This window comes from Branchiostoma floridae, chromosome 1, assembly GCF_000003815.2.
Source record: "Branchiostoma floridae strain S238N-H82 chromosome 1, Bfl_VNyyK, whole genome shotgun sequence".
NCBI lineage: Eukaryota > Metazoa > Chordata > Leptocardii > Amphioxiformes > Branchiostomatidae > Branchiostoma > Branchiostoma floridae.
Window position 1 is genome coordinate 24,038,156 of NC_049979.1, and position 15,503 is coordinate 24,053,658.

General features: G+C 40.3%; 1 protein-coding gene across 1 annotated transcript in view; it reads right to left on the bottom strand.

Annotated features, from left to right (window-relative positions):
- Positions 1–8,047: 8,047 nt before the first annotated feature.
- The window catches only part of LOC118417152 (formin-like protein 14), a 10,957-nt gene continuing 3,501 nt past the window's right edge, over positions 8,048–15,503 (bottom strand). The window contains exon 2 of the mRNA XM_035822611.1: positions 8,048–9,027. Within this exon, the coding sequence (XP_035678504.1) occupies positions 8,048–9,027 (980 nt within the window). The remainder of the gene's footprint in view (positions 9,028–15,503) is intronic.

Genomic DNA, 15,503 nt, shown 5'->3' on the forward strand with positions numbered 1-15,503 from the left:
TTGAAGATGTTTTCTAGCGGAAGCGCAGAAATTTGTGCCTCTTTGCGGTCTCAGCTTGTGTCTGCTAGCGAAACCGGGACTAAAGCTTCGGTCGCGTACAAATATACAACGGACCATATACAACAGCTGAGCAACTAACTACGTACAGTTCGCCAGGATTTAAAATGAGAAGCAACCTCATTGCCACAAGAAATGCGATTCAAAATACATTCCCACTCAAAGTAGTGTGTTTGTTTACAAACCTGTAAGCTTTTATCGGATAGATAGTACGTCGTAGACTGACTATTTCTAGTCGTGAGCACGGCCGATAGCTAGCTAAACGCCTCCAGATTGTGACGAGTCCGTGAAACATTTTGAGAGTGACTGTTCTTTCTGTCTCATATTTGTCTGCACAACAGACAGATTTTGTAAGCTCCCAGTGATTCGAGGAAAACACACAGACTGGTGTTTCCGTGATAGAAAATTCGAAAAGTGTGGTTAAATAATAGCGCATGGCACGGGGCCGCCATTTTTTTGTGAGGAATTTTTCTTTGTTGTTGACGACGAAAAATCCAAGATTCACTCGTAGCTAGGTTTTACGGAGACCATATCAGTACTACATATAAATGCTACAATATTCATGACAAAATCTAGCGACAAAAGTGCCAAGTTTGTAGCTACACGAGCAAAAAAAAACGAGTTATCGATGACATAGTAACGAGTACGTACATGCTTGTGGTCCCGCAACCTCGATATATTTTCCTTTGTTTACATGCTCAGGTTACGCTAGAAGTTTTTATACAAAACCAAACTATTTTAACTCATCTATCAACAACATGTCCACCGCTAAGACACTAAACAACACACAGATTTCGTAAGCTCCTAGTGATTCGAGGAAAAACATACAGACTGGTGTTTCCGTGAAAGAAAATTCGAAAAGTCTCTGAGGTTTTTAGCGCACGGCCGCCATCTTTTTTGGGGCCATTTTTCTTAGAGTTGTTGTTGTCGACGACGAAAAATCCCAGATTCGCTCGTAACTTGGTTTTACGGAGACCAAAAACTACAATACTCATGACAAAATCTAGTGACTATTTTTCCAACGTATTTTGAATACGGTCAGCAAATTTTCGTGCTTGAAAATCTTGGGACAGCGTCGGCATCATTGTTGTTAACTTGTTACGAGTTCGGTATAAGCGGTTCACTTTGTTATGAAATCTATCCGGACGCCGACAAAGATGTAAAATCCAAGAATCATTTGTGCTGTTTTGTGTCGGAGTCAAAGCGTACAAGTACTTCACAATAATGGCAACACAGTTATGACCAGAACAAGCGAAATACAAGGTAAATTTACAGGGTGAATTACTACTAGTATGTGACAGATAAACGTCCTGCAGCTGTGATAAACAGTGGCGAATTCACCCTTCTCCGCGCGCGTTCCGTGACTGGGAGTCGGCAGACCAGCGGTGTCAATAGTTGGAACTTTTCCTGCGATAATCCTTCTGGTCCTCCCACAGCTCTCCCCAATATAATCTCAAGGTTCATGTTGAAGTACGAGGGCTCGAAATGTGCGGAGCTCGAAGTGTGCGGAGCCGTAGATGTCGCGGAAGGAACCATGCCTCTGAACAAACTTGATACATAATTTTGTACACTGTTTTCTAGCCCGCTGAGACTCTCAATTTGTCAGCCGCAGTTCTGTCATTTTTAACTTTGGGGAATCTGTGCATAGATATCCCCTCGGTAGACTGACTATTCTTACAGCTAACGCCAAGTGGGCCTCCTGCGACACAATAACGTCCACTGGACTTTGTACTAACACGACCGGTAGTACAAGACGCCATTACAGCGGACAGGGGTAGAGCTACTACAAGAACGCGTCTCTCTAAAATGACGTCATGCATATCATTTGAATTCGCCCTCGGATGCCCCAAATCGCACTTTTTAAAGACGTTTTAACATTACTTCCCGACCGAATTATCACATGAAAAATATCTCAATCTAATAGCGAGGAAATGATCCTCTAGATCGTTGAAAAAGTTTGCAAAAATTAAAAAATCGATCCTATTTCTCCTAGTCTTTAAATAACGCCAATTCGTCAAGAACGACACGATTTCTCCAGATCTATTCAACCTTTTCAACAAAATTGCCCCTGTACTTAAAACGCACTAAGATATCCGAGCTTCTGTCGCTTCTTGGTCACACTTGATCCACTATTTCATCACCATGTCATCTTCAGATAAACAAATGCAAAGAAGAAACAAACCCTTAAATTTCCAGCTTTTTCATTATCTTAACTATGCAAAACAAGTCCACATTAACAGAAAAACAGACTAAATATACCTAAGGTAGCCAAAACCCAGAAACACGCAAATCTTTCAAAATGATATCCTGGAAAATGGCCATATAACATCTATTCCACAAGATTGCACAAGAAAAAAAATGATTTTATCAAGAAAGCGACCGAAAATCGACATAAATAATACTATGTAGTGAGGTTAAAGAATTATGTACACTCGCATATACTACAAGTAACAACTTAGCTCAATCGGTGAAGCCACAGGTCTTCGGATCCGAAAGGCCCTGGTTCGAAACCGAGAGTGGATTTTTTTCTTTTTAAATATTGAGGATAATATACAAATATTCTATTTGTTTATTGATATCATATTTTTATATATCATTTTTTTATTATTTAAGAAAAATGATTTTATCAAGAAAGCGACCGAAAATCGACATAAATAATACTATGTAGTGAGGTTAAAGCATTATGTACACTCTCATATAATACACGTAACAACTTAGCTCAATCGGAACCGAAAGTCCCTGGTTCGAAACCGAGAGTGGATTTTTTTCTTTTTAAATATTGAGGATAATATACAAATATTCTATTTGTTTATTGATATCATATTTTTATATATCATTTTTTTATTATTTAAGAAAAATGATTTTATCAAGAAAGCGACCGAAAATCGACATAAATAATACTATGTAGTGAGGTTAAAGCATTATGTACACTCTCATATAATACACGTAACAACTTAGCTCAATCGGTACACCCTCACACTCAGGGTTGACATCGCGGCAAAGCCTAACGATATCACCCCTGACAAATCAGCCAGGGTATTTGGGTATTTGGGGCGCCCTGCTTATGAATATTAATGAGCTTGCCTGATTTGTCGCGGGCCAATCAGCGACCGGATTGCAAGTTTCGAACAAACAGCGTACGGCGCGGCGTGTACAAAGATCTGTATTTCTTTGCGTGATGGTAATGTTTTTTTTATCGTATGCTAGGTCGGTACATATATACGGTGATGCCGTGGTTACCCTATACCCACAGAACCGACAAATGTTAAATTTGGTACCTGATAAAGACGTCTGGACGCTGAAAGAACGTTACGCCGGCACTGTTATCTTGCTCTTGAATATTAATGAGTCGCCTTATATGGCGCCTTTCCGAGCTTCCGACAACAAGAAGCCAAATACCCAAATACCCTGGCTGATTTGTCAGGGGTGATATCGTTAGGCTTTGCCGCGATGTCAACCCTGAGTGTGAGGATGAATCGGTAGAGTCACAGGTCTTCGGAACCGAAAGTCCCTGGTTCGAAACCGAGAGTGGATTTTTTTCTTTTTAAATATTGAAGATAATATATAAATATTCTGTTTATTTATTGATATTATATTTTTATATATAATTTTTTTATTATTTTAGTATTCATTTCATATATGCAAGGCCTTTGTCTTATGAACATAGATTCCAAACCCGGCATTCGAATTTTTCTGTTCATGGTAATGGAAAATACCGTGCAGCGGCTCCTATGCGCGGTAAGATGATTCTCGCAAAACACTCGCCACTAAACTACTATTCATGATGTAAACAGAGGCTCTTGATGTTGTTTGCATGAAACTCCATCAAAAACAGCGATCCTTTCTTACAGTAGCAAATGCTCCATTGTTCAGTATCGACTTCATTCAGAAGTTTTCAGACAACACGGACGTGGAAAGTCACACCGCTCGACACAAAAGTATGGAAATTTTCATGAATATTAGCAAAATTATCCAGGAAAACAAGGAAGAAATGTTGTAAATGCGGAAACCAGTATAATAGAGATGAGGTAGCTGTTAATTGGTTTGGATATTTGTTTGACATTTGGTAGTCAATTTAGAATCTTGTCACAGTGCTGATGGTGCTTTTTCAAGTGTACATAAGTACCTGAGTACTAGTATATTAATAGATTTTATAATGAACTTATTGTACATTTTAAAATAAAGTTGTAAGCCAAGACCAGCTATTAAACAGTACTCCTTTCCAAAATAACAATTTTTCTTATAGACGCAACAGCCCTTGAGTGACTTTTTCTAACAGATTTTACTTCAAGAAAAAGACAGTTCACACTCATAAACGTAGACGAAACGCCAGCTTTTTTTAAAAGCACTTGTTACGAATATTATGACCATCTCTTCTTCTACATTAGGAGCACCTGGCCGCTGATATACAGTCAAACTTGTACAAATGACCAGCTCTATATAAGAACCACCTGGCCATTGATAAACATATGTACAGTCACACTTGCACCTGTGACCACATACAGTAAAGACTACCTGGCCAATGTGATTGACCATGTACCATGACTGGTAATCCTTGCTAAATAATTCTCCCACTTATAGGCATGATCAGCAACGATCTGACTATTACACTTTACATGCTACAATGTCTTTTTATAGCAAATACCCAATGATCTCTATTCTGTGCTATGGTACACCATCTCTTAAAATGCCACATTCCTATGATTCTATGATAAACTGTACTTTTTTTTTTAAATTTCATTACAGTAGCACAGTGGTAATAAACCAAAAAGAAATATAGTGGTGGCCTACCCCTTATAACATTATTTATGCAACTTACAATGTAATGAACTCTACGATATAATGGACTCAAGTTTCGAACGTATATGCTACAATGTAAGTCGCTTCAATTTCTGTGGACATCAAACATTTTCTTGCTAAATCAGTTTGTGAAAATGTCAAATTGACAGCGGATTTTGACCAAAATTTCACAACTACAATGGTCGAATGAATGATTGCATTCAATTTCACAATACTTAGTAGATCCTTGAGCAAGTTGTGAGTCACTCATACACATGACTGTAATGGAAAGTTTCCTGTGTTGCAAGTATGCCAATCAATGCTTAATGCAAAATAAAACGTTTCTCAAGCAACTCGGTACGTTTTGCAACGGCCAGGTGTTCCAGGAAGCATCTGCTTTCTTTTAGACTCAAGCCCGCAATTGAACACAAATGTGAATGGGGTAAAGGCAATTCTAAGATTTTTCAATTAACAACAAATTGAAGACAAATCTTTGGATAATAAGCCAATGAGTTTCTAGTTCTGTTGTTGAAGTCATGATCGGGAGTGCATTAGCTCAAGCAATAGGAGATGATTGACATTTAGTGACAGCATATGATGTCTGAAATACCTGGCTGCTGGTATTTATAAATGTTATCCAGGTGCTTTTGCATTAAATGTCTCATGCCTGGGTCAGTACAGGTATCAATCAATCAAGGTCTTCGTATACGTAAGGCTCTGATAACACCTGTTGGCTCACCCCTATCCATATGTGTGCTGAATTTTGATAAACAAACAAATAACAATGTCTAGCATCCATGAACGTGTCAATCAACAAGAAAACAGATCTATGGCTGACATGTACCGTGCTAATAAATGATAAAGAAATGTTCAATACTTCCACATAGCTTACATTTTCCATTCAAGCTCAATGTAGGCATTATTTTTGCATTGTTCCAACTTCCACAGCCATGTAACAAGATTGGTACAATACATCCGTGGATAGTAACTACTACTGTAACAGTACTTAGAGTGCCATGTTACAGATGAAGCTATTACAGCATCAGTAAATGGGACCTTGAACTATTAATATATGATAAGTATTGTTATAGAAAGTTTCTTATCTCAAGCAAATTCATTTTTTGATAGAGAAGTTCTTGTTCTTGTTCTTGGAAATTTGAATAAGACCTAACGTTACATGTATGTGTAAACCTTTAGAACAAGAGTTCGTAGACCTCAGGCCTGCATGAAATGTATTGGGTTTCTGTAGACCTATTGTGTATTTTTGCCTTTTTGTCTGTGGTACGTGGTTGGAAAAATGAGCTTTTTACCGTGTTGGTTGTGCACCATGCAAAAGTCTGACTCTGAAATTCCATTTTCTGAATTTGTAAGTTTGGACATGGATGAACATTACTTATTTTGGATTTCTTAAGTATGTAACCAACCACAGTACTTTGAAGTTGTTGAGACGCTACCTTTTTTTGTCTCAGATGGCCCATGCACATGTAGTTACTCTGTCACATGATATACTAATATCTTCCTATTTCAATGTACTGACCTAATGCAGCTGCTAAGTCTCCTTGGTTTGTGTTCTTCCAATGATATTCATTAAAGATTTATTTCTGGGGTGCTATTCACTTGACATCGGAATGTTACTCGCATAATTTGACCAATGATACTTTTATCTGTAGTTCCATAGACATTAGACAACATGAATAGTGGTAGCCCCCATGCAGCAGCAACAGTTAGTCCCCAGGGTGGTATGATATTTTCATTCAATCCATCCAACCCAAACCTAAATCTCCTGTAGTATCTAAGCCAAATTTAACAGCATAATTTACTATGAAAAATGTCCTTGTCAATCCCATTTATAGATGGCAAGCTGCTGGCAATGGAAGCTTTGAAAAGTTCAGAAGCTGTTGTAGTCAGAGCAAACACCCAGCAAACATCCCCGCAAACCAATGAGCAGTTGCTTAGAAGGGGAATTTCATCATATATTTGCCGCGACAAAATGCAACAAACGATACTGAATTTAAAACAGAACAAAGCTAAGCCTCCACCACTTAACCCTAGCTGTACCATAGATTAAGCAGGCCCAAAAACCAAGCGAATATGACTAGCCCAAAACAACAAATTACCTGTATACAGTATGGAAATGGCATTACCAAAGAAACAAAATGAAACACAGGACAAATCATACACATACCTTTCTCTTATGCCCACACTCTATACAGTTCTCCTCCACATTAGAAAATTGCATCTTCTTCTGTTTAAGTTCAAGTTCAACCATGATTGCCAACAGGGTAAAGGAACTTGTACCGGAACTTAAAACTCAGTACTATACAGCTCTAGAAACACCACAAAGAGTAATAAGCAAACTTCAATTATACCTGACCAACAGATATATAATCTTGTACACTCCCGTCATCTGGCAAACTGTCAGTGCTACTAAGTAACCTGATACATTGAAGGTGGCCCAGGCCAGATGATGTTTCTACACCCAACCATAATCTGTTTTTAAAACCAAGCAGATATTGGGAGGATGCCCCAACCACACTAAAACAGGGTCAACCTATACAGTATCAAGTTCAAGCACTAGGAGGCCCAAAATCAAACCTGACCACCAGGACACCACAAACAACTCACGTACCAAATGGCAACACAATGGCACCTTGCGTTCCGGAGATACAGCGCACGCCCCGTGCCCGCACAAAAGGTAACCTAAAATGTCAAGTTCAAGCACCAAGGGCACCAAAATCAAAATTGAGCATTATTCAGCCACCGCCGACACATGTGCCAAATATCGTCGCGCCAGCACCAGCCGTTCAGAAGATATAACTCCGGAAACACCCCTCCCGGACACAAAATTCGACCTGCCGGGTCAAGTTCAAACGCGACAAGGCCCAAAGTCAATCCTAGGCAACAGGCAACAACCCCCCACCCATGCACCAAAAATCGTCGCAATCGCGCGTATCGTTCCGGACACACAGCGTCAAAAGTGCCCCCAAAACACAAAAAATGCCACCTTCAATGTCAAGGTCAAGCGCCAGGAGGCCCAAAATCACACCTGAGTGTCAGGCTACCACCCCCAACCCACGTACCAAAAATCGTCGTGCTCGCACCATCCGTTCACGAGATACAGCGCCCTACATCCCCGGCTACCGAAAAGTTCCCACCAGCATCAAAACCATACCTGCATACATGCAGGTAATGATGATTGACCCTCAGATTGCTATTCAAATTCGTTATTTTCATAGACGTGCAGGTTGGCATTAGCCCCTGCTGACTTCTCAAACCTGGCTTCAGTACATTTGCCTTGTGGTGGGACTGGGGGAAGTTTATCTTTAGGAGGTTTGTTTTTGATAACTGTTCCAAGGGACATGGCAAACTGCTTTAGAGCTGCACCTTTCTGTTTTGGGCGCTTTTGTGGTGTATCTACATGTGCATGAGGCTGTGAAACTGCTGGGAGGACGTCAGTACCTTTACGGGGTGGGGGGAGAGGGGGAGGTTCTTCTTTAGTGGGATTGCTTTTGATACCTGTTCCATGGGCCTCGTTCTTAGTAAACTGCCTTCGACATGTACCTGTCGGCTTGGGGCTCTTTGGTGGTGCGTCCACATCTTCATACAGGTGAGGCTGTGAAACCGATGACATGGTTAAATCGCCTTTACGGGGTGGGGGCAGAGGGGGAGGCTCATCTTTTACAGATATATTTTTATTCTCCGTAACAATGGTCTTGTTCTTAGCGATCTGCCTTAGACCTGTACCTGTCGGTTTGGGACTCTTTGGTGGCGCGTCTTCATCTTCATACAGGTGAGGCTGTGAAACCGATGGCATGGTTAAATCGCCTTTACGGGGTGGGGGTAGAGGGGGAGGCTCATCTTTAACAGTTTTGTTTTTGTTCCCTGTAACAATGGTCTTGTTCTTAGCAAAATTCCTTGGACCTGCACCTGTCGGTATGGGGCTCTTTGGTGGCGCGTCGACATCTTCATACAGGTGAGGCTGTGAGACAGCGAACAGAGCATCATCAACTCTACGGGGTGGGGGAAGAGGAGGAGGCTCTTCTTTAGTGGGTTTGGTCTTGTTGGCCTTTTCCAGGGCCTCGTTCTTAGCAGACGGCCAAACACCTGTACCTCTGGGTTTGGGACTCTTTAGTGGCGAATCAACGTCTTCGTATACGTAAGACTCTGAGACAGCTAGCAAGGTGTCAGCACCTTCACGAGGTGGGGGAAGTGGAGCGGGTTCATCTTTCAAGGGTTTGCTTTGATTTGGAGATCCAGAAGTCTTTATTTCAACAGGTTTCCCTGGACCTGCACCTTCGCTTGTTTGGTTATTTGGTGGGGATTCTACACCTGTGTACAGACGATTTTGCTGTGACAGAGATACACCTTGGTTATATGCTAGATTTCTAACATCAAAGGATTGAGTTGTATTTTGAGACTGGGTCTGTGCTGTCTGATCATGACCGCTGATTGTTGCAGTAGCTGTGGTGTTTTTGTGGGATTCAGTGATGGCCTGAGACTGACCCTGTCCTGTCTGATCATGACCACTGGTCAGTACACTAGCTGTGGTGTTTGTATGGGATTCAGTGATGTTCTGATATTGGCCCTGTCCTGTCTGATCATGACCACTGGTCAGTACACTAGCTGTGGTGTTTGTATGGGATTCAGTGATGTTCTGAGACTGGCCCTGTCCTGTCTGATTGTGATGGTTGTCAATATCTTCATACTGGTTATCATGATCACTGGTCACTACAGTAGCTGTGGTGTTTAAATCAGATTTAGTGATGGTCTGAGACTGGCCCTGTCCTGTCTGATCATGACAACTGGTAGATGTTGAGTCCTTTGGTGGTGTTCCTACACCTATGTACATAGGATTTTGCTTTAAGGCAGCTAGCACTTTGTTATGCATATGTGCTTCAACCTTCAGACCCTGCAATGCCTGATCAGCCTCTCCAGTAGCCGTGGTGTTTGTAACAGTTACGATAACTTTAGAATCCTGGCCTGAAGGAGGATTCCTGGTCTTCCCTTTGCAACAGACAGCGAGAATGATGACGCCAATCATGACAATACCGCCTACTGTACCACAGGTAGAGCTTATGAGAACAGGTAGGGGATTTGCAAGGGGTGTAGTTCGTGGTGCTATTGTTATTGACTGTTTGACAGATGTGGAGCCTACAGGATGTGCTATCGGGCTAGTATTGCTTTCTGTGATGCCAAATGAAGAAGATGTTGGCACTGCAGATGAAACATGGGTATCGTTACAGATCAGGTCTTCAGGGTTGATATCTTTAATCTTTTGCCCACGGAAGTTGGCAGGTTGGGCACAAGTTATCTGGTTTTCGAAATAAGCAGACCCGGTCATTTTCAGTCTGAACGGAACCATCCCACAGTCACACTGCCAGGTGTTGTTATAAATTTCCACACGTCTGATTGCTGACAGCACGTCGTGAGCAGACGGGGGAAGGACAGATATCTGGTTTTCACATAGCATCAACTCAAGCTTAAGATTAGTGAATGTATATGGCTGGATAGAAGTTATCTGATTATAAGACAGGTCGAGGATACAGAGTTCAGGTAGATTGGTGAACGTTCCAGGCTGGATGGAAGTCATCTGGTTATAGGAAAGGATCAACTCTTTGAGCTTCGGTAAATTAATGAATGCAGCTGGCTGGATGGAAGTAATCTTGTTTTTCTCCAGGTCCAACTTGTTGAGCTTGTGCAGATTAGAGAATGTACCGGGTTGTATGGAAGTTATCAGGTTTTGTGACAAGGAAAGGTTCGGGAGTTCTTTGAGATTAGAGATTGCTCCGGGGATAAAAAAGAATACACCAGGCTGGATGCTATTTATGTGGTTGCGGTTTAGATTTACTTTTTGTAACTCTGGTAGATTTGAGAATGCACCTGGCTGGATGTCATTTATATGGTTGTTATTCAAATACAAGTATTTGAGCCTGGGTAAATTTGAGAATACACCAGTTTGGAGGTGTGTTATGTTGTTGTAACAAAGGTCCACCCAATAGAGCAAAGAGTGGTTTGAAAAGATGCCAGGTTCAATGTTAGTTATCCCGTTTTTGCTCAGGTTCAAATCAAAAAGCAGGGGTAGATTTGAGATTGAACCTGCGTGAATGCTGGTTATCTGATTATTTCCCAAATTTAAGATATTTAAGGATTTTGGGAGTTTCTTTGGGAAGCTGGTTATCTGATTATTTTCCAAAGATAAGAAGGTGATGTTTTTTGGGATGTTCCGGGGGACGCTGGTGAGTCCCAGCCCTGTACAGTAGCAGCAAGGAGGTGGTTGTGTCGGCTTCATTTCCCGTTTGCAGAATGAGGATGTTGAACAGCTGCATCCAGCTTCTGGTACTCCGGGTCCCTTCAGGATGATAAGAAGGAAAATCAGCATGTGTCTCAGCCTTTTCCCCATCCTGAAACCTAAACAGAAGGAGCAGGAATTAATCCACACGACCGATCCGTTGTAGCATTTCACACAGATGTATCAGCTCAGTGTCACTGGATGTTTCACAACATACAAAAATGTATAAATATTCATCATAACACCCAAGTGAAGGTGGCTATACAACTGGTTTGCCCCCCCCCCCCCTACACACACATATACACACACATCGTTGTTGTAGTGCTTTGCACTTCAGCCAGGGGTCGTTGCTGCAGCGTGGAGAATGCGGCTCCAAACGTGACTGAATCAGTATTGCCATGGGGAATGTGACAGTTGGTCATCGAAACCATGCGTAGTTATCATCAAACACTTGTTTGTGTACAAAGAACCTGTGAGTTTGCACACACACAACTCTGCATGTTGACCTGAAAATGTTCGCATGTTAACGTTAGTATGTTTATTTACTGGGAAAACCATTAAAAAGGAAATGAAGTTTTAATGAGATACCGGTATCAATCGCGTATTACAAAACTTGCCGAAAAACATTTAATCCATAGTCTTGCATTGAACCACAACATAGCAACGCTCCAAGCCCATGGCAAGTGCTGCAATTATAATTACTTAAAAAAAAACCGTAGTATCTATGAGCGATCAAAATATAAAACAAAGTCACTGTTATAGGTCATTTTTCCAAATGATAAGTTTAATCTACCTTGTTACAATACACGTATTCACAAGAATATGACTTAAAGGGGCATTCCACTCCAGACGGGACTGTTATTTTCTGATAGATATTAATTGTTGGAAGTGACAAATGTATGCTACGTAACATTATACGATAAAGTACCCATTAGCCCCACTCGCATCAAAAAGCATTCAGTCATCTACAAAACTCCCCAGGTACCCTCTAATTAAATTAATCAATCTCAGCCTATGACTGAAAACAATGTGCCTGACAACGCCTGACTTAACTTAGGTTACAAACGTAATTTCAGGATCGCTAAGAAAAGTACGCCTTGTTATGTGTTCTTTGAAATCTTTTGAACAACTGACCTTCTTGGTGTGCTTAGCGCCCTCATTTATACCGAAAATATTCACGACAAAGGAAGTGTCTATACGTATAGGGAATGCATGGGTAGGGTCTGCATGGGTTTAGTGAGTGTCATATTGTTTTACAAACACACGTTGCGTGATTCGCCACAAGCGGAATTCCATAAAAGATCGGCTGATCATGTATTCATTGATACATTATCTATTGGAAAATAACACTCCCTTCTCCGGTGGAATGCCCCTTAAAGAAATGCGAACTTGCCATGCCACTTGAGTTATCACCTGATTAGCCCAAATTTTCGACGAATTAAGGAACGCGCTCGAAATGCGTTTGGTGGTTCACTGAAGTTCGTTCACAGTCCATTTGTGGTGATTTTTTCATCCTCTACGAAGCTTCAAAGATCTCTGATGTTATGATGAGGGGAGACGCAACCATTAGAATTTTCCCCAGTAATACATCCAATCCAATGGGAGAGTTGAGGAAACAGATATGCAATTATCTCAAGAATATAAAGTTCAAGCCATACAAACTTACCCTCAAATGATAGCCTACTATGTCCTGTCTCATCAAATTCATTTGCAAGAATTTCTATACGGCTAGTCTTTTGATACAACCCCTAATTAGAGCCCTTAGATTGGTCCGTTTGGCTCCAAACAGCTATCTGACGACGATACCACTATTTCAGGGGGGTGCGGAAACCCCGTCGATGGAGAAAGGTCATTTTTTACAACTAATTCAACAAGTGTAAGATCTTTCCTACCGCAGCCACTCCCAAAATGCTCAGATTTCACATAAAATCCCAGGCTTTTAATGATTTAATGATTTTCTCACTGGGGGCTAGGCGCCCACGCAAATTCTTGCGTCTCTTCTTGATTCGAGGGGAATTGGCCGCGCCTGGCGTTTGGGTTGTTTACCAACGCTTGCAATGTGAGAAGACGAAGCGTGCTATGTTGAAAATTAGTTGCAAATGTCAATTTGAATGGAGATTTTAAAAATTGGAATATTTGCAGTTTTGGTGCCAAAATTCTACAACATATACCTTAAATACAAAGTCATTAGCATACACATTATGTACTTTCAGCCTGACACGTAAGGTCTCATTGATGTATACTCCGAGCCAAAAAATAAACGGCTGTATGGACGCGTGTTTTTATCGGTGAGAAATTCCCTTTTAGCCAGCGGAACTGATATCAAAAGTTAGATTGGTGAAAGCTTGTTTATAACTTAAGAAATTAGCAGGTAAAGTTTTACAGCTGCGCGCTAGGTCGGAGGTACACAGTCCTGGGTTCTGAGTGGTGCGGTTGTACACTAACAGCGAAAAAGTGCCTTTTGTTGGGATTGACTAATCTTGGTTTGTAACTGCTATAAAAAAAGAACCTGTGTATAGTTGACGTTGGCAATTTTTTTCCACGATATAGGGTAAATGTGCTCAACATAGAATGAAAATTCTGCTGATATTTCACGTAGCTTCATTATGAACGCGCCCATGTAAACAACGAATTTAACATAGAAGTCTATGGGAAGAAAAAACTCATCAAAGAGACCTTAATATAATCTTTAAACTGTACCTGTTTACACATTGATTGGCTGGGCGGCAACTTGTAAGAGTACGTTTTGCTTTCGTGTTTATTTTTCACGGTAGATGCAAGTAAACAATTAACAGCACACATGTGGATAAATGATAGGCTGTCTGAAAGCCTGGCCAATAACTAATAAGTGACAGTTACAACAATTTTCTTCAATCAGTGACTGTTTTGTAAAGGTACAGTACATACCTCCCAAATTTTCGATGTCTACCAGCACATTGTTGTAACTGTTATGCTAACGTGACTGATGAAACTCTTCAATAATAAGTGACAACACTGACGTGAAAAAGAATCAAAGAAAAAAAAAACATCGAGAAAGGTAAAGCATAAAGAAGTACAGAAAATCTAAGTTAGATGAACCAGTCTGTTGGCATGTACATGTAAATTCGATAACGATGTCATATGACATATATTTGACAATTACCATCGTACGGTAGCGTATGGTGATGTTGCCCAGACGGGATTTGAAGACAGTGATGTTTTGGTGTGGGTTGAAATTATACAAGTAATAATTTCAGTAATGATTTGTCCATGCACACTGTCCAACTTTTCACATTGGCATAAAATAACTGTACTTCCAATTTGCTAAAATCTCCTGCCAACATTAAACACTACAATCAACTTAACAAAATCAAGCGAGCAACTATCTAAATTCTTAACAAAATGTTATAGAAATTTCAACATATATTGAGGTTCATGAAAACGTGGTACTGCGCAGATTTCCTGACCTCTGAATTTGTGTGTATTTCACTGTTTGTCGAAATTTTTTCCTTTCAATATGGTTAGAGTCGATTCCATATAACCGAGAGGGTGTTTCTTGCCTTTTGTTCTAACAATTTGGAAATCTTTGTAACAATCTAACTGTGATAAGTAACTGTTTAGAACTATTTACAACATCTATATGACGTTCTAAATGTTTCTATAGTATTCAAACATGTTAGAAACATTTCTAACATCAAATACATTATTTCTGTTAGTTTCTGAACTGTTCCAACATAGATGCATCATTTGTGATCACATGTTCGAACATGGAAACAATATGATGAAACTGGGTCAGTGGGCTGGGAAGAGGGCAATTCACACATCCCTGCCAAGTGCAGGAAATTATGTCTGTCTGCCACCTTCTCACAGAAGACTCACCAGTGTGTACTAAAGAAAGTCTAAAAATACAAGAGCCAAACAAAGGACCAAGCTTAGCAGCTTTGTTTATGGGGTCAATAAAAGTTTTATGGAGGGAAAAAATGACACAAAATGTTGGAACATGTTGGAACAATAACAAAAACACATAGATGTTTGAAAATTGTTCTAAATAAAGAGATAATGATATCATTACTTTCCCAAATGTTCCAACAAATATGAAAAGGTTCAAACATGTTTAAACTTTCATTTTGAAATGTTTGAACAATTTTGAACTTTAGTGACTGAAATGTTCTTTTACTCAAATTAGTTCAAACTTATTACAAATATTATTTCAAAACCATCTCGGTGACTTGGAATTGACTCTAGAGTGTGTGTGACCAAATTTAATATGATAATGGTGCTTTTGGGAACATTGAAACGTTCTCCTTATACGGCTTTTAAGCAAGTCGGCACAACCCGCCGTACGTGTAATTGAGTGCTGTCTACGTGAAAAAACATGGCCAATCTTTTGGGATCCGTA